Genomic DNA, 25462 nt, shown 5'->3' with positions numbered 1-25462 from the left:
GGCTTACACTTTTTAAAATACATTTTTTTATATGAAAGGTTTTCACACAAATAACCTGTTCAATTTAAGATCCTGAATTCTATTATAGGTTGTCCTGCCCTTTAAGACATCCTGAGCAAGTTTAATTAGAAAATATTTTGCTACATTTTGCTAGGGTTTCCCCATTCAACAATATGTTTCCTTCTAAAGCAGGATGCAGCATCTAGTCACAGCATAAGTGCAAAACTTCCTTTCCCATTTTGCCATAGGCTCTAGCACCTCCGACCACCCTGACCTGGAATAAGCAGGTTTGATAATGGATGGATGGATTCCTACTGTCCTTTTTTTCAATAGATTTGTATTGCCTTAAGTAGAATGTTTGGTGTGGTAGTGAAAACACTACAGTACTATTTCACCCGAATCGGGTCAGCTGTACTGCAAGATCATCTGTCAATAAGAAGGGTCAGAGGTATTTTTTTTTTTAGAAAGGCCTCTATTGGTTTATATAGAATGCTTTGAGTGTAAAAGCGCTACAGTAGTATTTCACCCAGCATATGTCAGGGGTTTATCAGGACCTGGTTTGTGATCATGAAGAAATTTAGGTCAGAAATTGCAATCCATATTGTAATTGGTTTATTTGAAAATGCTACAGTAATGTATCACTCAAATCGGGTCAGTGATACTTCGCGACCTGTTTTTTCATAAGCAGTGCAAGATTTTAATTAGCAAAGCTATTTGTCCTTATGTCGAACGTCTGGAGGATTATTTAAAGACACTATAGAAATATTTCACAAATGTTAGCCTAGTTTTAATGAGGTACTGCACATTCAGCAAAGTAGTCGTACGTTACGCAAATCGGTCATGAAATCACTTCATCCCGAAAATAAAATGAGAAGTATTCACACCGATATAAAGCACACACATTCTAGTCAAAAGCATGAAAAATACATGTAAATTAGGCTAAATGCCATTCCAAAGCCTCTGGGTAGTAGCCTAATGTTCTCTTGATGACTTAAGAACAAAATATTTTGTATCTGAACATATGAAAAACAGATTGATTAGTATGAAAATCGTATGTGTCGTTGACACATTTGTTTTACACATGCACGGGAACACGTAGCTTTAGTTGAATCTAGAACAAAAGTTCTTCATTTTTCTTCCTTGTTGTGTACGTGCCTCAGTGTGCTGTTACACTGTCATAATGCCATGAGGCTCTGCACGTAGCATGGGATGTGGCCAACACAGCGAACGAGCACACTGTGGTCAAACGCCGGAATCCAGTTGAGGTGCACGACGGACCTCACTCGGCAGCATACGTTAAAAACGGTAAGAATTATTACAAAACGCTGAATTTGTCTCTTTTTATGCCCAGACAAGTAGCCTACGTATTGGTCGTTTAAAATATAATAATAATTATAGAACGATATGTAGGCTAAATATGTTTACTGTGCTGTCATAAGGCAGGCTAAATGCTATAAAACCGCGAATAAGTTCATAAAAGAATCTGTCGCTTAATTAAGATTAGCTTGAAGATGCCGATAGCAAAATAATAAAATGCCTGTTTTCCGTTTTGATGCAATTGGTGCGTTCAATAAGGAAGTTATCGTCTCAAGTAAATTGTACAAAGTATGTTTGATTCTGTGTCTGCCCTTATATCTTAATTCAGAAATCTCAAGTTCGGTTAGGCTATCCTATAAACTGTAACACCACAGGGGAACAATTGTTTCTGTTACAGCCTAATGTTGATGTAGTCCGGTAAATATCGGAAGCTTTTATTGTGGTCGTTTGTAACCAGAATACCGATTATCATATAAACAGTATTTTAAATTGTATGCCTAATGTAAGTATCGGTATAACATGGTGTTACATATGGTGTGGTAGTCCAGCATCGGAAACATGACCAGGCAGAAACAGCTCCCACGTTGAGAAAATAAGGTTACGTCAGTGGAAAGAATGGTGTCAGTTTTGAACATTGATTGGTCATTGTGAGACTTCTGCAGTCACGATTGAATGAATTTTAGCAGGTAGGGCGGCTGTACTTGCAAAGGGACTCTATAAATACAGAAAACACTTAACCCCGGTTCTCAGGAAATGCAGTATTACAGTGCTTATGATGACTAATGAAAGCGGTTATAGTATATGTATAGTAGCGGTTAAGATGCAAGGCCGGGACCCGCAAGGCTGGTGGTTCAATTCCCGGTGTAGCCACGATAAGATCTGTGTAGCGGTTGGGCCCTAAAGCAAGGCCCTTAACCCCACATTGCTCCAGGAGGGGTTGTCCCCTGCTTAGTTGAATCAACTGGAAGCTGCTTTGGATAAAACTGTCAATAACATGTCAATAACTCAATAACATGTAATGTAATGATAATGATGGCCCATGCTGAAAGAAGGAATGGGGAAAAAGGACCAGTCCCTTCCAAAGGGTCCCTGGTTACATCTTTAAGGCATAGCAGTGACGAGAAGTTGCCATAAATGCAACAGACAGAACAATATTAGCCTAGCCCCGGGGTCGGCAACCCTGGTCCTAGAGAGCTGCCAGATGTGCTGGTTTTTGCTTTCACCGTAAAATAAGCCACCGATTCAGACCCAAGAAACAAGGTGTTATGAGTTAGCTGTGTAATCAACGGCTTTCATTAATTAATTGAGTGCTGAGCAACAATGAAAGCCAGCACACCCAGCAGCTCTCCAGGACCAGGGTTGCCAACCCTGAGCCTAAGGGCTCAGAACTACAATCGCATATCTAGTTTGTTTCATGTCTTACATTGGCATGGACCACAGGAACAGAAAGACACTTCATATAGCCTGGTCCACATATTTCATTTACTGATGCAATAAAACAATACATTTAGTGTTAGAAGACCAAACCACAGACAGCAGAAGGATGAATTAACAGACGTTTATACATATGACAAAAATCCTATATTAGGAAATGACACAAAAAAAAGTCAACAGATGCATTATGACATGATTATTATTACTGACGGCAACAAGCAAGAGCACCAACATTGCATAACTGCCACCATTAAACACAACGTGAAGCTTGGAAAACGGGCTTGCTCGTCTGATCAACAATACGCCAATTAAGCTTAACGTACGGTTATACTACAGTGATTAAGCATGAGGATTTAAGTCTACAGCATGGCTGCCTTTCAGCTGGCTGAAAAAAAGTGACTAACGTAACTAAAATATATATATTTTAAAATCTATTTCAGAATTAGACTACAAATCGCTCAACCAACTTCCCTTGCTAACACGGAAAAAAACAAAAACAATTTCAGGTCCACATTACTCGATCCCGTTTCACAATCAATTTTCCATTTCAAAATGTTCATTTTGCTGGTGTTTTTACACACAATCTTTGTCATTCTAAAGGTCAAAGGTGATCTATGCAAACATATACACAGCAACATACATGGACTGACATACAACTTCTGAAGCCGCATATATTGGCAAACCACTAACAGATGTTACACTCAGACCGTGACAGATTAGACAGGGTCGACGAAAAGGAATCGAGACTGAACATTTTATGCACTCTACCATGACACAGAACAGGAAAGAAAATACAGGAGAAAAAAAAATAAATGTTGAATCTTTCATTAAAGTAGTCTTAAAAATGCCTCGTATTGCATGGTCTGCTCGGAATCGTTCTTTTTTTGTCGTTTATTTTTATTTATTTTTTTTAAGAAAATATATAATTGTGCGATTGAAGCTACAGTACACCACTGGCGAAAGCACCGGGGCCGTGGAGACAGAAAGTTAGACGCGTCTTTTTCAAACCGCTAACTGCGTGTCACGGGTGATTGGGTTTGAACCGCGGTAACACCGCTGGTGCACTCCTCCCTCCAGGTGCTCAAGGCTAAGGTGACCTCAAGGCTGCTGCTGTGTTATATAATATATGTTCAATGGGAAGTCCATTGAGATCTATGCGCTGCATGGAGCGAGACGGGAGCAGACGTGTAAAATAACTAAACATAGAAAATATAAATAGAGGGGTCTTGGCTGGGGCAGCGGGGTGTGGGGTTAAGCGGCAGGCTGGTGCTCAGGTCAGATGACTTGGTCCAGGGCTCTCAGCAGCTCCTCTCCCTGCAGCAGGTGCTGTCGGCCCAGGACCGGGGCGTTGACCTCGCAGTCGTACCGCGTGAGCTGGGGGAGTCCGCTGCCCTCAAACGAGGTCCCCAGGAGGCGGCACGCCAGATCTGAACGCAAGAGACGGCACACGTGAGCAACGGACGACGGCCGTGGAGAGGTTTAGCGTGTAGCACAGTCGAGTAAAAGAGAGAAGAAGCAGGTTTAACATCCTGCTGTAGGAGACCCACCTGAAGGCAGGAGAAGGATGGTCTTACTGGACAGCAGCTCTGAGCCGCCGGTCTCCAGCAGCTTGGCCTTTTTTCCCAGCTTGGCAGGGTCGGACAACTGCAAGGCACCCTGGGAAAACGAACAGTCCAGTCAATCACTCAATCCATCACATGAGCAGAAATAATCTTACATAGCGAACTTTGTTCCATACAAGTCAATATAAGTTATGCTAAATCAAGCACAAACAATCTCAAATAAAAGAGATAAAAGGCATAACAGTAAATTAACTGAGACCATGTGAAAAAGAAAATAATGGGGGAAAAGGAATGGTAAGTATGGTAACCAAAATGAATCCGTGGCAACAGTCTAGGGCCCTCTCATTTTATGTAAAAAATGCTCAGATTCCACAACACTGCTCTCTGGTTCATGCAGTAGAATTATATCAACGGGGGACATGCAAAATCTTCAGATACATACCAGTCCAAAAGCCTGGGACAAGGTGGTGACGTCCTCCAGCTTCCTCTTACGCTGAAGGTTTTGTACAGCCACCATCCTGGGAGTGAGCTGTCCATCCAGAGGAAGCCTGAAGTGCAGGAAGTGGGCGAGAGGTGCCCAGGTCAGTCACAGTTCTGCTGGGGCATGTCCAACTCAAAAGCAGCCCGTGGTTATGTGGAGCGGTGTCTTAGAGGAACTGAGATGTGCCTATTGGGATGTCGAACGCTAAATGACTTAAGTGTAAATGTGAATAAACGCGGGATGGTGGCAGGGCCTCACCTCTTGGAAGGTGCACCGAGTGGGGAGGCGCAGCGCAGGGCGAGGGGCTCCTCTGAGGGGGCGGGGGAGGCGCTCTGGCTGAAGGGGGAGCTGGGAGAGGTGCACAGCTCGTGGAGGTGCAGGGCGGCGGGGGCCCGGGCGGGGCTGGGCTTGGCCGGGCTGGGCCGCGGGGCCTCCACGGGGGACAGCGTGCGCAGCTGGAAGTCATCGTCCATGGGGATGTAGGGAGCCAGCATCTCCAGGTCCAGGTCCTGGTCCTGCATGGTCTGTGGAAGGCCAGGCCGAGGGGACAGAGTCAGCGATGCAGTCTTCAGTCACGTAGGACAGCCTACCAGTTACTGTACAATGCCTGGATTCTGACATGCAATTTCCAATTTACTGTAGGTTCACATAGGAACACACGAGAACAGGCTAATTGGTCGAAGATTCAGCTTACTAACTTCTAGAGTATGCAGCATTGGCCTTGAACACCTTGGTGGTAGAAGCAGTATTGACATATCTAGCGTTTTCTCCGTATAAAGCATTAGGCCTACCTGTGTAGTAAAAGGAGTCTTGGGTTCTGTGTCGATGGCAAACAGTTTCTCCACCAGGTCCAGCTTAAACTCGCCACCGATATCAGAGTCCACACGGAAGCAGAAGTCCATCGGGCTACCAGGCTGGAGAGAGTAAAGAGATCGTGTCATTTCAGTTCAGTTCTAGTACTGTTAAATAGGAGAGAACCAGTTGTAAATGGCAACCAGGGCCTGCTGTTCTAGCCTGAGGAACTCTGGACATCTCAAATCTATAAGCAAATGATTAACATTGCACTTTTATTTAAAAATGAGTTTAAAAATGTGTTCAATGTTAAGACTTCTTGTAACCAGATACCATGCAAAACTGCTCAAGCAGGTGCAAGTACCCCATGATCTTAAAAAGGACTCCAGTCCATGGGGTATGATTGACTACTATCATGTCTCCTAGCTCCAGGCATGGGTTTGGCAGGGTTGGGTATGCTCACCTCTGGGGAACTGGGGCAGGTGCTGGAGTTTGAGGGGGTGCTGGTGTCCTGGGAACAGGCTTCGGAGAAGGGGAAAGTCTCACGGCCGGGCTCCAGCTTGGTGACCAGGGACTGGGCAGGCTTGCTGGGGGGCAGCTTCTCACTGCTGGAGGGCAGCATCACGTCGTTGTAGAGAGGGACCTCTTTCACCACCAGGATCTCAGCTTCTGCAGGGCAGAGCCAAAGAGGAGTCAGGATTGGGTCAGGGCTCCAGAGCTTCAACTTCATACGATAGATGAGGATAGCCAACTACTAAGATGTTTCTCTTGAAAAACAAGAGCCTCCATCCTGTGAAGTGGTGCAAACCCACTATTTCTACATATGAAGCACCTGAGGGACCTGGCTTGTAACTCACTCTCTCACTTACAAAGTTCCCCACAAGGGGGAGCTACTGGCAATCAAGCAGCTGAAATTTTGGGGGCGCTACGGGTGGTGCTTCGCATCTAAGACACTGGGTGTAGTCATTCTTCTAATGTCTGCCATCTCTAACTTTAACCATCTGGAGGGACACAATGTTAAAAATCAGTTGTTAATCATTTCTACCAATATTAGTACATCAAAATCACGTTTGCTTGAGCCCTGGGTCAAATACGTAATTGTTTAGGATTCAAATACTTTTCTGCACTTGTCTGGTGTGAAATCCAGTATGAAATACTCTCAAAAGGTCCAAAGCCTGCCTTCTGGTGGCCTCAATTATACCAGGCAAGATCAGTCAGGTACAGAATAGTATTAGAATCCAAAATAAATTAGCTACCTGACCCAGGTCTGGTTGGCTTGGAACTGTGGGAGTAACAGCTTATACATGCGCTCTTCACACAGGAGAGAGCTCACTGACCTGGGCAGCTGAAGTCCAGGGGGATGATGGTGTCTCCAGCTGCAGGAGCCAGCAGGGTGAGGGCATCGGGCTCCTTCTTCAGCTGCTCGTACAGGCTGTCCGTGCCGCCGGCCTCCGCCACCTTGGTGAAGAGCTTGACCACGTCGGCCTGGGGACTCTCCTTCTCCAGGGGCTCGGCCTTCTCCTCCGTCTGCTCCAGGGACAGGATGAGGTCCTCCTGCACCACCCCGCTGAGGAGACAGGCCCAGGTCACGCACAGAGCTTTCACAGAGCGGCGCATCATCAAGGGTCGTACACAAACTGCGGTCAGCGGACTAACGGAGGTCTGCACTGCAAGGCAGGTGAAGCCAGCCGACTGACCACTTGAGTTCTCCTATTAACCACTTAAAATAGGCAAATTCAACGGCAATAATTTCAATTAATATTTAGTACAAGGTTTAGGAGGTTTGGCAGAGTTTCATTGCAGTTTCAGTCATTTGTGTAAAAAATAGATTGTGAGATACTTGCTCATCTACTTCACCACGGCCCATTCCCATCATCACACACATAACTGTATATCACGGACACCATGTCCAACAGCATCCCACACATACCCTCAATGTCCCCGGAGACCAGGGTCCGTACCTGAGCACGTAGTTGACGCACACGATGCACTGGGGCTGGGAGTTCTTATTGTTGTAGATGACGGTGGCCTGGGTCTCCACCCAGGCATAGCCTCCCCTCTTAGCCAGCATGCGGTACTGACCTGTGGTGGCCTGGCCCTTGGCAAACACTGGAGGAAGAGAGGAGGAGAGCAGAATAAAGACCAGCCCTGAGACCTGCTGAACTGCGTGTCAGGCGGAATCAAAGCCGCAGGGTAAAGTACGCTTATGTATAGTACTGTGCAAAAGTTTTATGCACATGTAAAACAAATGAATGGTTTTAATTATTGAAAAATGTAGTGTAAAGAACAGAAACGGTTGTGACTCCCTTCATCTTTAAAACGGCATCAATTCTATTATGTAGACTGCAGTTTTATAACAAAATTAGCTGGCAGGTTGTACCAAACACATTGGAGAACTTGCCACAGGTCTTCTGCAGGATTTGGTGGTCTCACTTTCTTCTGGCTCTCCAGGTAATCCCAGACAGCCTCGATCAAGTTTTTATCTGAAAAGTTGGGGAGTGAATGTGTTTCAGAGTGGGGTGATGCTCACGGTTATGGTGAGTCTTGGTGAGGTGGTCTGAGTCCAGGGCGTGGTAGTACTCGTATACGGAGCAATTCAGCAGGTCCTCAGGCTTGTATCCCATCAGCTCTGTGATCCTGAGGGAGAGACGCAGAGAGAGGGCCTATCAGCACACAGTCGAAGCCAAGTTATCTTTCAATCAAAGGAAGAAAGCCACCACTGAAAGCCTTTCCTTTCAGTAAGCAGTTTCATGTATCTGTCACTAGGTGGCAATGTTGCATAAACTTCAACGGGAACAGTCACTGACATGTTTAGCCACACTTCCATGGAAATATTTTCAAGAATGCATAACATATTTGAGAAAGGGCCCTGGCTTTGCTTTAAGGTTGTACAGGAGGAAGGGCCCTGGCTTTGCTTTAAGGTTGTACAGGAGAAAGGGCCCTGGCTTTGCTTTAAGGTTGTACAAGAGAAAGGGCCCTGGCTTTGCTTTAAGGTTGTACAGGAGAAAGGGCCCTGGCTTTGCTTTAAGGTTGTACAGGAGGAAGGGCCCTGGCTTTGCTTTAAGGTTGTACAGGAGAAAGGGCCCTGGCTTTGCTTTAAGGTTGTACAGGAGGAAGGGCCCTGGCTTTGCTTTAAGGTTGTACAGGAGAAAGGGCCCTGGCTTTGCTTTAAGGTTGTACAGGAGAAAGGGCCCTGGCTTTGCTTTAAGGTTGTACAGGAGGAAGGGCCCTGGCTTTGCTTTAAGGTTGTACAGGAGGAAGGGCCCTGGCTTTGCTTTAAGGTTGTACAGGAGGAAGGGCCCTGGCTTTGCTTTAAGGTTGTACAGGAGGAAGGGCCCTGGCTTTGCTTTAAGGTTGTACAGGAGAGAGGGCCCTGGCTTTGCTTTAAGGTTGTACAGGAGGAAGGGCCCTGGCTTTGCTTTAAGGTTGTACAGGAGGAAGGGCCCTGGCTTTGCTTTAAGGTTGTACAGGAGGAAGGGCCCTGGCTTTGCTTTAAGGTTGTACAGGAGAAAGGGCCGTGCTCACCTCTCGTCGCAGTAGGAGAACTTCATGTCCAGAGTGTGGCGGCTGAGGAAGGTCTTGCTGTCCAGGGGGAACTCGATGTTGGAGGGGTGTGGGATGGGCTCGCAGATGAGCACCAGGTACGGGACGGGGGGCTCCTTGAAGCCGCACTCCTCCTGGGCATCTTCGCTCTTCTGCACTCTGATGTGCCCCGTGCACTGGAGCACCTGTGGAGGGGACGGAAGAGAGGCAGGGGTTAAACCAAGCCGCCATTTTAGGAGACTGACTGTCTGTCTACCTCGCACTGCACACAAAGGGGAAGTATTACAGTAGGCTCTATTGGATAGCCATGTACTCCTGCTGGTCTTATTCTCAGTGGCAGGGCCACAGATTTGGAGAGACCACTGACCCACAGAAGGGGGACCAGGATATGGGGTGTAACCATTTTAAATTTGCTACAACATATATTGTACCGGGCTTCAGAACTCAAAGCTACAGCCTTGCTTATTGGAGAAATTGTGTGTGAGGTTTTGAAAAGATAGTTCTAGAAAAGGCCTGGATCACAAGTAATTGAGCCATTCTTCTTCAGTTCCACACAGTCTCACAAACATACCACGTGGGGATGTTTAACTGATGCAAAATTAGCCCTTATGTGTCCACCGACCCTTTCATCCATGTTTAAAGCGATTAGACGCTTTATACGTGACTGCAGGCAGTGAACAACAGTTCAGAGAAACCAGGCCAGAGTGTACCGTAAACAGCAGTGCAGGTCAGCAAGTCGCCCACTTCTCCAGGTACAGGGCCTTGGATTAGCCTAGCGTGGGGACGCGGAGCTATACTGAGAGCTCTGCTTATGGAATCTGTGTCCGGTGACCGGAAGACTAAGCAGGCGCAAGGCTAATTTCTCCCGCTGACCCCAGCCATCACTTGCTGTCCAGGCCACAAGCCTCTTAAAAAACTGCGGGGGGCGGCAGGGAAGGAAGCCGGGGCTTAGGAGCGCTTCCTGACGGCGCCGTCCGAGCTCAAGAGGGCTTACCTTCCACGTGGCTGACTTGACGTTGACGGTGCGTCCCCTGTTGGTGAGTGTGCACTTCATGCGCAGGAAGAAGCTTCGCTCTGTGTTCGGCTGCTTGGCTTTTTTGGAAGACCCTGGGAAAGAAATCGGAGAGCTCGTCAAGGTCTCAACTGTGCTAAACGCATTAATGCTAACTGCACAGATTCAGACGGCATTGGAGGATATTACTGAAATCAGGCCACTGTTCGCCCAGCACAGCAATAACCAAACCCCTTCTTCGACATGTTCTAACCTTGTACCTCCCTGGGGATAAACATTCCTTCTTACAAATGCAAACAAGGCGAAATTGAGTTGCGCAACATCAGTAAGGGTCAGTAATGAGCATGTCAGTTTGTAAAAGCCTGAGCTGCAACACCGATGTTGGGGGGGGATCTTTGGGATTAGTGGACTGTTTGTCTGGGTGCGTGCAGTCGCTGTATTTCACCTGTTCTGTGTACGAGCATCTCCCTCATCTCCTCGTGGTCGCAGGGGTGAGCGTAGTCAAAGACGCTGTGTCCCGTCAGGTCGAACTGTCACAGGAGAAAAGAGGTTTTAGAGAAACAGCTCAATCATCGGCTGAACACCACCCTCTGCAGCCCGCACACAGACATACAGAGACAGACACGCACGCACACACGCGCGTGCACACAGATACACGCACACAGACAGTGAAGTAGCACACTCACCTGGGCGAGTCCCAGGCACTTGCTGACGTTCTCGGAGAGATAGATCATGTCTCCATCCTCAGACAGTACCATGAGGAAGCCTTCCAGAGCCTTCAGGTAGAAGCTGTTGAGCTGGGAGTCCAGGTCAGACTCCACCACTGCATCATCTGGGGAGGAGGAAGGACACTTTCAGTACATCATACACCTGTACAACACACACACACACACACACACACATATCTGTACATCATACATCACACACAGCTCTGAGAAGAGAGGAAGGGAGAGAGAAAGGAAGACAAACAAAAAAAAAACAGCTCTAATCGCTGTGACAATCTGAACAACCCATTACATGAGCTCTCACTCCTTATAAGCACATTCTTGTTTTATAGCGTGGCTTTTTGCTGCCAATTTAGCAGAATAATTTAGCCTTGGGCCCCATTTCTATGCCTGGATTAACAGCGTAAATGCAGGAGGGAATCACGCAGCGCTCAACTCTCGAGTTACGGCACGAAGACGCCGTTTGTTACCGCCGCCTGGAGAAGTGGGCAGAAGAGTGCGCAGGCGGGCTACATAAAGTAGAGTGAAGAGGCTGGATTTGTGGAGCTCTGGTGAGCACAGTCACTCTGCTGCAGTGTCGCCTGCGATTGGATCACTTATGAACCCGCAAAGAGATCATATCTCACCCACCGTGCTGATGACACGTTGAGCGTCTCCTGCACCACACACGGTTCGAGGGATTCACACTCACCATGCCGCTGGGGTCTGGCTGTGTACTACCCTGCAGAGCCCCACCCAAAACTAACCCACCCATAACCAGCCCACCCAGAACCACCCCCTGCCCGGCCTGACTCCACCCCACACAGGACACTGACCTGCTTCCTTATGCTGAAGTAACTGACGGCCAGCCGCATGGCGGAGGCCTTGGTGGAGGTCACACTGCACCAGATGCAGACAGCACAGCCTGGCTCTTTACCCTCCTGCCCCCCCCCCCCCCCCCCCCCCCCGCTCCCCGCTCCCCGCTCCCCTGCAGACACTGACCGGCGTTGAGCAGCTTCCGCACGCGCAGGTAGCTGATGGCCAGCCTCATGACGGAGGCCTTGTCCAGGTTGGAGGTGACGCTGTGGGGCAGGGGCAGCTCGTTGGCCAGCTCGTAGAACACCTCCGACTCCTTCCCCCTCCGGCTCCGCGCCGCATCTCTGGACTTCTCCTTCCTGCGCTCCGAGCTCACCCTGCAGGAGAGGGGCACATCGGGGGCCTGGTTAGCGTCCGCGCTCGACACCCGGGGCGGCATTCTGCAGAGGCGCACCGCGCAGACCAGACGCTGCAGCACTGTGGTCTCCCAAGACGCTACCCGCCGCTTCATGTGACGGGGGCTCATTTACATGAATGTCTTACTCTAAAAGCTTATTGGCTGCGGACCAAAAGCAGCGCAGCGGGTCCCCCCCCCTCCCCTCGCTGCGATTGGACGCGGGGGGTCACGGTCATATGACATGCACAGGGATTCTATGTTCAGGATCTTGGAGTACAGCCAGATCGGCTCACCCATCGCTCTGACACTTATTGCTTCTTCCCTGTGCGCTGAGGGGAGAATGGCCAGTGTTACCATGGTCTGAGAGAGGGATGTTTAATTCATATAGCAGACTGCAGGCTGTGGGTGTGGGGTCTGGAGAGCATGCATTATGATGACAACCTTCCTCAATTAAAATACATCTCATGCTTTAGACCATTTTAACACGGGAGCGACAAACTGATTTGAACTGAATGCTTTCAATCATGTTTCATTAAAGGACTTGAGCCAAGCATCAATGTATTAATCAAATTACAGTGCAAAACTAGTGGAAGAGAGAGAGGCAGAAAACAAACGCCCACCCTGTCCAATTTCCTGTTTTGGTAATCTTCACTCCCCTCATCACCTCCCATTTCCTCCTCCTGGTCCGCCACTCCCTGTACACTTTGTAATACACCTTGCTTTGTATGCCCAGCTGACTGAATCCCTTTCCCAATTGGCCAATACATCATTGGGACAGCTGGGAATTCCCAGGAATGACAGAGGATGATTGATTCATTCTGTCAGAGTGACGGTCTCAATGATTGCAAGTGCATTGCAATAAATTGGCATGTGCAAATGTAAACTTTCAACAATTTAAAACAAAGCATCACAGCTGGTGTGATCCTGCGAATTAAATAGAGATTTGAAATACAACCGTTTAAACCAATATTAAGTGAAGTAACTGGTCAGCATTACAATTTCTGTTGTTTTAACTCCAGTTAAATGCAAGTTCAGGGATATGAGATTACGGAGCAGACTATCAGTTTAAGTACAGTTATATCCATACTGGCTGAACATGCAGGAATTTCTGATGTTTTTATACATAGCCCCCACTCCAATTTTGGACAATTTGTTGCTCAGTTGTTCCTTGGACAGCTGTGTGTTGCATCACCTTATTCTCAAGAAAGCTACCAAAAGGTCAAGAGTTGATTCTCGGTGGGGAATTCGCATTTGGAGTCTGTTGCAGTTCTCTCAACATGTGGACAAAATAAGTGTCAACACCAGTAAATCAGGCTATCTAGGGGTGGTAAAATCTATAAATCAATCAGAGATACAGCCAAAAGACTGGGTGTGTCAAAATCAACAGCTTGGTACATTGGTTTCAAACGCAAGAACGCACTGATGAGTACAGCAAATGCAAAAAACCTGGTAGACCATGAAGACCACTGCAGTGGATTACCGAAGAATACTATTTTCAACTGTCACAGATCAAGAACACTCCACAGGATGTAGACACAGGTGTCAAAGACTAAAATAAACTGCCAATAAACCTCAAGGCCAGAAGAGTCATTTAAAAACTAGCATTCCAAAACAAACATTTATGGACTCGTATTAATCTGTACAAAAGTGACGGAATTGGGAAAGTGTGAAGACAGGAACAGCTCATGATCCAAAGCACCCCCTCATCTTTGAAACATGGAGGTGGTGTTATGGCTTGGGTATGTATGGCTAACCTAGGAACTGTCGCACTTGTCTATTGATGATGAGACTGCTGATGGCAGGAAATATCTGCCCAAATCCCAATAAACTGCTCAAAACGCACTGGATGGCACTTCGCCTTGCAGCAGCAGAGTAGCTATGTAATCTACACAGAAAGCAGGAGTACAGCTTTAACTCATGTACAGAGCCTGTGCAGAGTAGAGCAGCTCTGATCAACAAAACAAGAAGCAGATATGTTGGGGCTATGACCGGGATATGAAACTGTCCTACTTCTGCCTCATTAAACTCCTTCAGCTGAAAGATTGAAATGGGGTTCTCAAATTTCTTCAGTGGCAGGAGATAAAATAAAATTGATAAAATTCCTAAGGAACAAACGCCTGTTATTGGATAAATGTTTTCCTAGGCTGATTAAAGTGGAGTACCTTAACTTGGATGTATCATATGGCTAACTAGTTAAGATCCTCGCTGCATAAATAAATAAAAATTTTGGCAGCTTTACAGCCACAAGTTTAGCCAAGTTCCAGAATGAGTTTACTGTAATGAGCCACAGCTACGGCAAGCATCGATTAGCCTAACCTGGGAAAGATCAATTACTTTTTTGAACCATTACAGCAAGATGTGGACACATTTTATCTGGCTATTAATATGTCACAAGAGCAGACACTTTCCTGAGTTAGGTGAACCTTAATGGTAGAACACACCACCCATTAAAGAAAACAAGAACTCCCCATTCCTCTTATTGGCTGGACCGGGTGATGGGCCAAAGTGTCCAAGAAAGCTTCCGTTTAGGAAGGGGATAGTTTTATGAAAACAACAAATTATTTTGACCTTAAAAAAATGGCATATATATTACACGTCCGGCCTTTTCACTCCGACTCCATGACAGAGTACCAGTAATTCTCAGAAGAAGTGCCATTTAGCCCAGGCATAGATGCGTGTTCATAACTACTGTTCATGTCGATCCATTTTGGGTAAATCACTGCATTCAGCTAGCCAGCACACACGTCTAATAGCTAACATTTACCTTTCACTTAAACCCCATTTACACTGAAAACTTCAGCTTTCAGCTTTTCACTGCTCAACATTTTAGCTCCTCAGTTTCCTTTCTGATCGTTCATTTTTCACTGTAATACAAAAGATAACATACACCGCAGTTCTAGTTCTCCCATGTTCACTTCCTCTTATGACCATTGCCTTGGCAATACGGCGTCACTTGTTGGGAGGGAGCCCACGCCTACAGGATGCACGCAAAGTCAAGGTCCCCATCGATCACAGCAAAATTATATCCCTTGTCGACGTTGCGTCACCGACAGAATAACTAACAGCTGGGTGTCCTTCCTCTTGCTTGATGCATAGGTCACTAATCAACAGAGCTCCCCCTCCCTCAGTACACCTAGAGAAATATACACCCCTTTTTCCACTGTATCATCTTTTTTTAGCCAGCCCTGCCACCTCAGCCCACCAGGGTCACTGGGGCCAGCCATGGAAACGGGCCATCAGCAAGCTGTGTAATTACGCTACATGACTGTGGTCAGCGTCAGGAGGACGGGGCACAGCTCAGCACGGCCATTTGTCCAGGTCCCATGACGCCTTACAGCCCATCTGCACTGGAAACTTGTGCTTGGTTCATGCCACAGACACAGCACCTCTTGCTGCGTTTTATTATTTGCACGGAAGCCATGTTGTGCCTGTCAAGACAGTGCCCCGTACGATGACTCCCATCTGACGAGGCCATGACAATATGGCCGGCCTGAGTCACAGCACACTCACAATGGAAAATTAATCTGAATTAAAGTTTCCCCTTTGGAGATTTGGGTTTAGAAATACATAGATCCATAGCCAACATTTTGATATCCAAAGGACAATGGCATTTTTATTATAAATTAAATGGAAAAAAAGAGACTGTAGCCAAACAATAAACAAGTCTACAACCTGTAACAAGACCGGATAGGCCAAGAATATGAATGGTTCTTGTCTTGAATGTTTTTCATGTACAACCCAAGGGAATGGATTTTGCCAGTGCTTTACAGAAAGTGACGTCAACATGGGAGAACATTTAAAAGTGAAAAGTCACATTCACACTGAAATGTGAGAGGACGAAATTAAGCTAATGGGCCACATCCCAAACCCCAGCAGATCATTCCAGCAATACAATTAGGCTACATGTCATTAGAGGCGCTGAGAAAATCACCAACACTGTCTAATTGTCTGAAAAAAAAGACCATTAGGCTACATCATCCATCCCAATGCCTCTGTTTCTAAACAGGAATGAGCCCACCATAAAATACTGTGCCACAAACTTCCTCATTATTATTTATGCATTATTGAACTGTAACAGACAGCTCTGCTACATAAAGTACACAAGGAACACTGTACTTTTGCAAAGAAAAACCCCACTTCTTACTGGCTTTATCACAGCACTGTTACGAACTGAACACTGAGTGAAGTGTATGTTCAAAGTGCAAGGCAAGCAAGTCTTTATGGGCATAATTCATTGCAAGAGCGCCATTTCTGCTGTTGATTTAAGCAGGGGCACTCGGTCACTAGTTAATTGGAAGTGCCCGGCGTACAGCACATAGTGAGGGTAATAAAGCGTTAGTTACTGGACTGGAGACGGATGGAGTGACACAAGTGTCAGCGTGATGTACGACCGGGACAACGCGCAATAGGCCGATACAATAACAAATATGTCACTGTTCAGGATTAGCTCAAACACACAGCGGCATCTGGGGTAGGCAGCTACTTCCACAAAAACTCTGCATACACTAGCGGTCTTGCATCTGACTTCAAATGACTGAAATATACACAGTGACGTTTATTTGTTTTTTGAGAAAATTGTAGCACTGTTTATATGTTAAACCTGCTAGCACACTGGTGCAGGTTAGCAATACACTGTAAAAGAGCTGCTATGACATGTCCTACCTGTCCTGATGGTTTTGAGGAAGCAATCCAACTCTCTATTAAGAATAAATCTTTATTTTCTGGAGAAAATGAATCACTCTTGTGGCAGCAACAGCCACACTTAAGATTCTTTGTTATTCCATGAAGTCAAAACACAGGCGAGCAGTGGAGCTTTCAACTAGGAGAAGCAAACTTCCTGACCACCATTTCAGACAGTAAAAGTCAAGAACGACCGTCTGGCTGCTGATTTCAGCATGTGAGCTCTAATATTTGAAGGTCACCTACGAGTAATGAAAAAATGTTGTTCACCAAGGCATTGACTGACCCATGTGTCACTGTACATCACTCAGGAGAAATACAGTTCGTTTCTGATCTACAGAGCCCAGCACCCAGTTTAAATATGATCTCTCACGGGTGGAAGATGATGGATGAAAAGAAAAGATTTGATTGTCAGGTGGTTAACTTGTGGTGTGCACATACTAACATCACAGAACAGCTTACTGGAATAAATGATCGCATGTCAGGAGTGTACATGCTACAATAACTCATAATGAGTTTTGTACTGCAAAAAACGAACAAAAAAAGTGCACTTGCAGGAGAACTGCCTGATTTTCAAACTGCTGAAGTATGTAATCAAATTGCCATAGCCTATAAACGCAACTTCTCAAAAGGTGCAATGCACATTCTAGGCATCAAGAACCACTGCTGGCTCTACGAAAACCTAAGCAGAAGCCTTTACAGGGAAAAGCAATAGCCAGTCTCAACTTGCTTTCTATTATAACAGTTTTGCGTATTAAAAATGAAATAAATACGAATGAGAATAGCTTCAAGGCATAATGATTCACACTCTTTCCTGTTTTGAATTTTTGCAGCGGATGTTGTGTCATAAGGTCTCTTACCGACCAGTAAATAAAAATGCTTGGGATGATGCCATCTTTTCCCTCTCTGGTAGAGCAGGCCTCTCAGACATCAGAAACCCTATTAACCTCACTGGCCCTTACGTATACAGCGGCCCCACGGGTGACCAGGGGTGTACAGCGCGCGGTGCGGTGACTGTTAATACAGCGTTTAAACCGCGCAGAGCCGCCCGCGTTCAGAAGGACCCGATTGCAACGAGCCGCTGCTCGTAAAGTTTAATAGCAATACTGCACCATTTCAGCACAGGCCTGGACGGGAGAGCTGTCTTATCGTCCCTGGGAGAGAGGCGTTCAGAACAGAGCGTACTTCTCTGCCTCGTGCCTGCAGTGTGAAGGTCAGGCAGAGCCACACCTCTCCCACACTTTAGCCGCCTGACGGGACCGGGCGAAAACACAGCTACTCCCTTCGCTTTGTAGGTCAAACCTTTCCCCCCGTCTGGTGGACCGGGGTCCACGTTTAAAAGAGGATTCAGGAGATTATGTAACCGGGCTTGTGCTGCTTGCCAACTGAGATTCTGCACTTCGCCTCACAATGCCATAAATAGCCAACAGCTACAGTACTTCGTTTTTAATTAGGGCTGCGCGACATATCGTATTCATTGTCATTGAGATATGAACATGTGAGAAACAGATTGCACAAGACTGCTTGAACTGCGATGAAAAGTATTTATTTCAATTGATGTTCTGTTCAATATAAGAATGTTGGAAATATTGCAATGTATGGGGTTTTGCAATACCGTCAAAGACATTTCATTGTTTTCATAGCAACAGTACGATTAAGAATTTGCAAAGTGTGTTGGAACGAAACTTGCACCATTTAATTTAAAAAACAAACATTAAAAGCATTCATTGGAAACCTATGATGGAGTCAAGAGTCAAGTGACACCAGCGGTGGAACCTCTTAGCAGTGGCTGCACCTTTTCATTATCTCAGAATACTGAAAGTAGGGCTGGGCGCGAAACCATATTGACCATTATGGAGTGATTTTAACGTGTAATATATACATAAACTTTCTTTTTCGGCGATCATGTGATGTGTTGGCATGGAAGCTGCTAGGCCTCGCTGCAGAGTGGATGCCATCAACGCCCAATGGATAGGATCTGAACTGCCAAGGTTTACTACCTCAACAGGTATGTTAAAAGAAATACTGAAATATTCCATTTCAAAAAAGGTGAGAGAGGAGGGCAGGCGTTATGAACATAATACAAAGTGTTGGGAGACAGACAAATTTGTGTACTGGACCACTTCACATATGATAATGACCGCTATCAGTTTCAAGGTTCCCCCACTGGGGATTTTCCACTGAACTCCAGGGGGGAGCGGGGCAAGGCCTCACAACCATTAAGGATTTGAATGGCCCAATCCGAGGTGCTCGGGATAGGTGCAATTCCTTACCACCAATCAGAGGTTACACTTGGATTTGTAGACATATTTGAATATATGCAAATGTCAGCCTTTAAAACATCCCAAACACCATTGCTCTTTGGAACATTTTCCTGATTGTAATAAACTTTCCTGTTTTCTAATGACGAACATCGGATCTGCTTCTTCCTTGTTTTCAGAAATAATGTAGTTGTAATATTCTACCATCCTATAATGAGTAGGGAGGTTTTCCGTGCCCAATACTTTAAATTTAATTTAAAAAATGTTTATAAATTATGCGGTTTGTAAATAACTATTTCCTGTGGATTACTATGCAAACACCTCATTGCAAATTCACAATACCTCCCCTCACAGCACTGTAAATGACAAATCAGTGTAGCTACAGTTCTTCGCATAATTGAAACCGAGAACAATGTCAAGCACTACAAGCTGAACTGAAACCAGATCATTCAATAAGCAAAGAAATGTCAGTGTGTGCAAACAGTGAGTACAAACCTCATTAATAAGCACTTTAACACTTAAATAAACCAATCTGAATGAGAACCTAATTACACCTACAACACGCTCCTTCGTGCACTTGAACCTGGCCAATTTGTCAATGTATGAAATTTTAAAAATGAAAATAAAACAATTTCTGCAATATGCCCATTTCTTCCAAAATACTGTGATCATGTCTTCAAGGGCCACAAATTCTGTATTGTGGTATGTAATCACATGATGGTTCAGAGGTGGCCGAATCGATAGCTCGGGCACCGAGGACTACCATATTTATATCTAGCACTGACAAACCCAGCCCAGGGGACTTGACAAAAACGGGTAGACAAGAAAATATGGAACGGCTAAGATCAACACAATCATCTTTCTTGACATACATTATTATGGTTCGCATTAAGGCAAGATAATCCATGTTAAAGAAAACCTCACCACATTAATATTTTCAAAAGTGCCATTCCTCTGGACTAATGGAAATGGAATTGGCTAACCCAGGCACTCTTACCCACAGCAATTTACAATGCATGAGAAACATTAAGTGCATTCAGTTGATTAATATGTGCAATCGTGCTAGACCTGGATGGAATCATAGAATGGAAATTAAACGTGCAACAAAGCACGACTAAGTTAACTGTGTTTGCAAAGGATCAAACTAAAATTCTAAATACAAAGTTACATCTATAACACACTGACAGCAAGCTTGTTTGCGAAGAGGATAGGTAATGGTGCTTTTGTAACAGTGCATAATAGCACCATACTGAGGGAGTACGAGATGACCTCAAACATTATTTCTGGCATTTGTTCATGTCGTAGAGCAGAGCAAAGCAAACCACAACTGAGCACTGTCAATGCTGCAGAGCAGACAGTGCAGCGAGACAAGCTTGTAGCTTTTAAAGAGTGTTCAGAAGATAGAGTGCATTTGTGAAGCATCGTAAGTCCTATGTTTGTAACGTTTTTCGACCAGATGAACAGCCATGTAGAAATAAAGTAAAACAAGACAGGATGTAGAAATGTTCGATCAGAATTACAAAAAGAAGTAGGGATTCATCCAATATAAACCTGAGTTACCAAATTTGATGTCTGGTATCTCAGAGGACTTCTACCACATGGAGTTATGGTTTATCCATCCCCAACCACACAAGTATTTTCTGCTTGGTATTATCAAGACATTTTACCACACTGAAAATAAAGTCAGCCTGACTTAAGGCAATGTAGTGTCCAATCATTATTAACCTCCAAATCATCATCAAAATAACACTAGGCTAAACCCATTTCCTCACTGCATCCTCAAACGGCAGTCACTAACATATATACACATGGAATGCCTAGGGATATCTGCCACTAGACATTCATGCATTGTAATGCAAAACATTATCTTGCATTATATAATATCACGGCCAACGTTATGTAATATTTGCCAGGCTACAAGCCTGCAGAAATGCACTTCTAGCAGAATACCGTGGTAATGTCTGTAGTTTATAACCTTGGGCTAAAAATTACATAAAAAAATGTAGGAGCACACAAATGCATTCCAAATAGTAAATGTACTCCTAAATTATTGACGCATCAAATGCAAACCCTCCTAAAACAGGAGCACTCTCGAGCCTTGAGTAGTTTGGCACATTTTTGAAACTACATTTACCATTTGACAAAGTATTACAGCGAATCAGCCTATAGCGTCATTAAAATAAAATGACTATTATGAAAATATGTATATCTTCGTCTTGATATTCATGAAGATAGCAGCATTACCTAACCCCCAATTGCTCCTGACGAGCTGGTTGGTGCCTTGGTATGGGACTAATACATCTATTTTTAAGAATTTTCCTGTTGTTAGCCTACATTTTATGAGATTTCAAAATGGTCACAATTGACTGTTTTGGACATAAGTTTAATTCGGAAGTAAGTACTAAGTTTATGTTGTCACGCTCAGGTTGACATTACAGTAGAATGTCTAGAAATTCTCACTGAAAGGTAAAACTTAATAATTTACAGCCATTTCCAGATACAAGAACAGCATTAAAAAAACACACCCCAGTCTAAACAGTATATTTTAAACTGCCAATTTCAGTGCTGCTTCCCCTAGTCTAGTCTCAGCTCCGACATGTTGCAACAGGAACTCTCATTGACGTCAGGTTTTCAGTGACTAAGAACTGAGATATGTAGAACAACAAAATGTAAAATCAAATGTACACTGAACATGCACAAAACATATTGAGCCCATATGCATGGCGGAAATGAAATAACACATTGTTTTCCTATGGTGTGCAATATAAGCCAGAGCAGTGGTTCTTAAACACAGTCCTAGAGGACCAAGTGTGACCTGTGCATGTTATTTTCTGTTCTAGCCACAATAGCAATCAGAGTATTTTAATACATTGCTTTTCATGTTTGGATGGATTATTTTCACTCTTAAACCACATTATTCCAGAAAAAGCTAAACATGGCATTAAGAATAAAGTTCCATGTTGACATAGTTTGCAGTATAGCACTGTGAGCACTATCGCATAAAGAGACAACATTTTCCTTTTTAACCGTTGAAAAGAAAGACGGAGGAGGATCAATAGGTTCCTAATTAGGTCACTGAACACGATTACGTCTGTAATCGTGTCCCTGAAACATTAACACAATGCAGGTTTGTCCTTTACTTCTTAATTTTCAACTGAACGGTTTTAGTGGCCATGTGTCCATAAGTTCATTAAGTCTTTAATTTGATCATTAAAAACCTTTTAATTTCTCTTTTTGTAGTCTTTTTTCTTCACTTTTATTTGACTCTTCATATCATACATGGCTATTTCCGGCATACTGTGGCTTAAGAGGGTAAATAATCCCTCTAAATATTAAAACAGTAATTAAGAAACAATACTGTTGATGATTCTCGGCTTTTGAGAACAAGATGGAGCACTACTGTACTCAAGCCTGCAAAGCTAACTTATACACTGTCTGGCAACCTCTTGGGCTCAGTATACAATGGAGGATAATCAGCTCAAATATATAATGCTCTATAGAACAGCTTTCAGCAGAAGAGATAGCTCCAGCCCAGAGCAATACAGCAGATGTCCCCAAAACCGACTTCCCATCGAATTGAATACAAGATACTGTAAGATATTGGATTTATTTTTCTAAATCAGATCCAGAAACTTTACAAATCCATGACCATTTTTCCATCTTGAAAACCCATAGCCTCCATGGATGGCAACATCTCCATTTGGTAATTATTGTGCTCTACAAAGCACACAGGAATACAATCTCAAAGGTGACTACAAATTTCACTGGTCAGTAAGTATTACTGACAGGTGGCGAGGAACATGTACCGAATAAGACTTGGGGTAACCAGGAACTCGCTCCAACACAGAAACAAAAAAAACGAAGTCCCACCACATCACACAGGACACGACCACGAGTTAATGCCCTGGAGGAAAGCCTGATCTTGTGCAGACGGCCCCAAGTATTGTATCAAATTACTTCGCTACCACTGTACCTCCGCTAAGCCAAGTTTCCCTCCCCATCACTTTTACACATCATGTTAGAATTATGTAACATTACCACAGCTATATTACCAAATAGGTTTAGCTTAAATGCTCATAATTGTACATTATAATATTCACAATTCATTTTTTTAAATATGCTGTCAAAGCAGGCAACAGGCACATTTTTACAATCATCTAGAAAAATTATAAACCCGACGCAAATAGGCAATATCAAGATAGCCAAATACATTTTCCTGATTTGAACTGTGAAAAAGCCATAGAAGTAAGTTTCAGTGAAAGTACCTATATGTTACCAACTAATTTAACGTCAGTTCGTTTAAACCAACAAGACAAGAAACATGTTCTTGGGGATCATGAACGTAGCCAAGTGAAACAAGGTCAAGTATTAAGATTTTACTCAACAATTTCCTGAGTAAATATGCAACCATATAATGGACAATACCAAAACGGCGACCTGAAATCGTCTGCTAAGAAGAAAAACAAGTTTATTAACAGAAACCGTGGCCAGATTGACACAGATGCTACCTAATAAGTTAAAGCCCTTAAGACAAACTTGGGAAAATAGAAGCAACAAGTTAACATTTTATAAAGTTGTGAATTATAAATTTAACGGATTTACAGTAATCATCCAAATCCATTCTATACTTCCGACAACACTAGGTTTCTAAGTTAGCTTTTAAATAACTGGTAAACCGATGCAAACGAATGAAGACCAAGGGATTAACGTTAAGTGTCATGGAAAGGCAAAACATGCGGTTAAAGACAGATAGCCTAAGGTAAGCCTGTTAGCTAATAAGTCAGGCAGGAAAACCTACATTGCTCACAACAAACGTTAGATAACTAGCATAGTTAGAGTACTACTAGTTCTAACACTAACTAGCAGCTGCCCAGTTAGTTAACTTACGTGTAGCTATTTGCTAAAGAGCTTGCTCACATTAAAGCTAACTTTACATGTTTTTCCGTTAAAAATAGTAACTAGCTAGCAATGTGGTCAATGTACTTAATTTGTTAGATTAGGATCACCACAGAAATGTAGCTAGCTGGTCTAGTGTCAGCGACAAAATGGCGACGTGGACGGTGTCTAGTGTAACGTTAAGCCAGGACGGCCAACTAGCACTGCTTAACGACGTATAAGTTAGCTAGCTATGCCTTTTAGATTGGCCAAATTGGTAACTCAAGAAAACTATACAAACATATTTAGCTAGCAAACGAACGTGTTTATCAATAAATTGCACGTATTAAGAAGATGACGTGGTTGGCAACATAACCTGTAGACGAACATAAAAAATACACATCACCCATCTCCCTACAAAGCACAACATGTAGCCTACCTTTTCTTTTCAGTGACAACCACTTTGTCCATTCTGGGATGAAAATCTGTTTGCTACAATGCTAGCAAGCTGCTAGCTAAGTATTCCTGAAACAACGCTGTAGACAAGCAAGTTGCAGGTCCGTGTGTGAAGATGTAGCTAGCCAGCAAGCTAGCTATTTAGTTGTTTAACGAGCTAAATCTAAAAAACCGCAAATTCCCTTTAATACAAAACTTTGTTGATTTTCGTAGTATTAAGAGGTTAACCCTCCGACGCCCTGAAGGTCAAAACATCCGTCGGACACCTTTTTGTGTCAGATTTCTCTGTCAAAGTTTGAGAAGCTCCACAATATTAAAGTTCACTCTCGCACGCCGCACTATTGTGTGTAGTCTACTGCTCTCGTTCCCAGTCTTTCTGTGAACGAGCAATCACATGCCCCACAGACCACATGCACGCGCACGTTCTGATGACATATTTCCCGTATGAACCCTATGCTCTGTTAAAAAAAAAAAAAAAAGAACACTTTTTTTTTACCTGCTTGCAATATAGGCTACTCATTCTTCACTTTCATTTTTTATGTTTTTTTTATTTTTTTACGAACATTTATATTCATACTTTAGTCTGCTCTTGAGTGTTTGGGGGATACACGTCCTCCAAAATAAAATAGAAATGCAGTCCAAGTTATATGTGTACAAGCTGCCTCTCTCATTTACTTCCAAAAATGTAAGTTAGTAAAAATGTGGCATGTGATATGATCCTGAAAGATATTCCGTTGATTGTTGAAAGATTGTTCACACTTAAATGTGGATGACATATTTCCATGTTGTATATATATATATTTTTTGCACCAGCTACAACATTTGAACAATTGTGCTTCATTAAAAAAAATTTTTTAGATCCTTGGACAAACTGGTGAATAATTGCGCAAGATATGAGCAGAGATCCCTGAATTGTCTATGGCACTAAGAACCAGCATGGGAGGAGCTGAGGTTTGAATCTCTGCCTTTTTCCTATGAGAAACGTGTGAGTCGTGCAAGAATTTAGTTGTGCTCTGACCAAGGATGGAACAAATATGAAATTCCACAAACATGTAATAATCTACCTAGAAAAGTGCCCAAAAGGACATATGTAGACATGACTGCATTTCTCACTGTCACCGAAGATTAGTGA

At 44.0% G+C, this 25462-nt stretch overlaps 1 protein-coding gene across 1 annotated transcript; it reads right to left on the bottom strand.

Annotated features, from left to right (window-relative positions):
- Positions 1-2777: 2777 nt before the first annotated feature.
- Positions 2778-24710, bottom strand: hif1aa (hypoxia inducible factor 1 subunit alpha a). Its single transcript, XM_061241629.1, has 15 exons — positions 24314-24710; positions 11848-12038; positions 10828-10973; positions 10587-10671; positions 10124-10236; positions 9112-9314; positions 8117-8223; positions 7548-7695; positions 6924-7153; positions 6050-6255; positions 5586-5708; positions 5053-5318; positions 4756-4861; positions 4299-4407; positions 2778-4178 (listed from the first exon to the last, which is right to left on the bottom strand). The coding sequence occupies exons 1-15, from the start codon at positions 24343-24345 to the stop codon at positions 4027-4029; spliced, it is 2217 nt and encodes a 738-aa protein (XP_061097613.1). The 5' UTR covers positions 24346-24710; the 3' UTR covers positions 2778-4026.
- Between the last annotated feature and the right edge of the window lie 752 nt (positions 24711-25462).

Source organism: Conger conger, chromosome 1 (genome assembly GCF_963514075.1).
Source record: "Conger conger chromosome 1, fConCon1.1, whole genome shotgun sequence".
Taxonomy (NCBI): domain Eukaryota; kingdom Metazoa; phylum Chordata; class Actinopteri; order Anguilliformes; family Congridae; genus Conger; species Conger conger.
This window is presented reverse-complemented; position numbering and strand designations above follow the sequence as displayed.

What these genes read in the sequence shown, in the direction of transcription:
- hif1aa (XM_061241629.1), bottom strand. Translation starts at nt 24,345, where the DNA reads ATGGACAAAGTGGTTGTCACTGAAAAGAAAAG. An exon ending in TCAAGTCAGCCACGTGGAAG is followed by an intron (nt 9,315 to 10,123) that starts GTAAGCCCTCTT and finishes TCCCCTCCACAG; the next exon opens with GTGCTCCAGTGCACGGGGCA. An exon ending in TGTCCCAGGCTTTTGGACTG is followed by an intron (nt 4,408 to 4,755) that starts GTATGTATCTGA and finishes TCGTTTTCCCAG; the next exon opens with GGTGCCTTGCAGTTGTCCGA.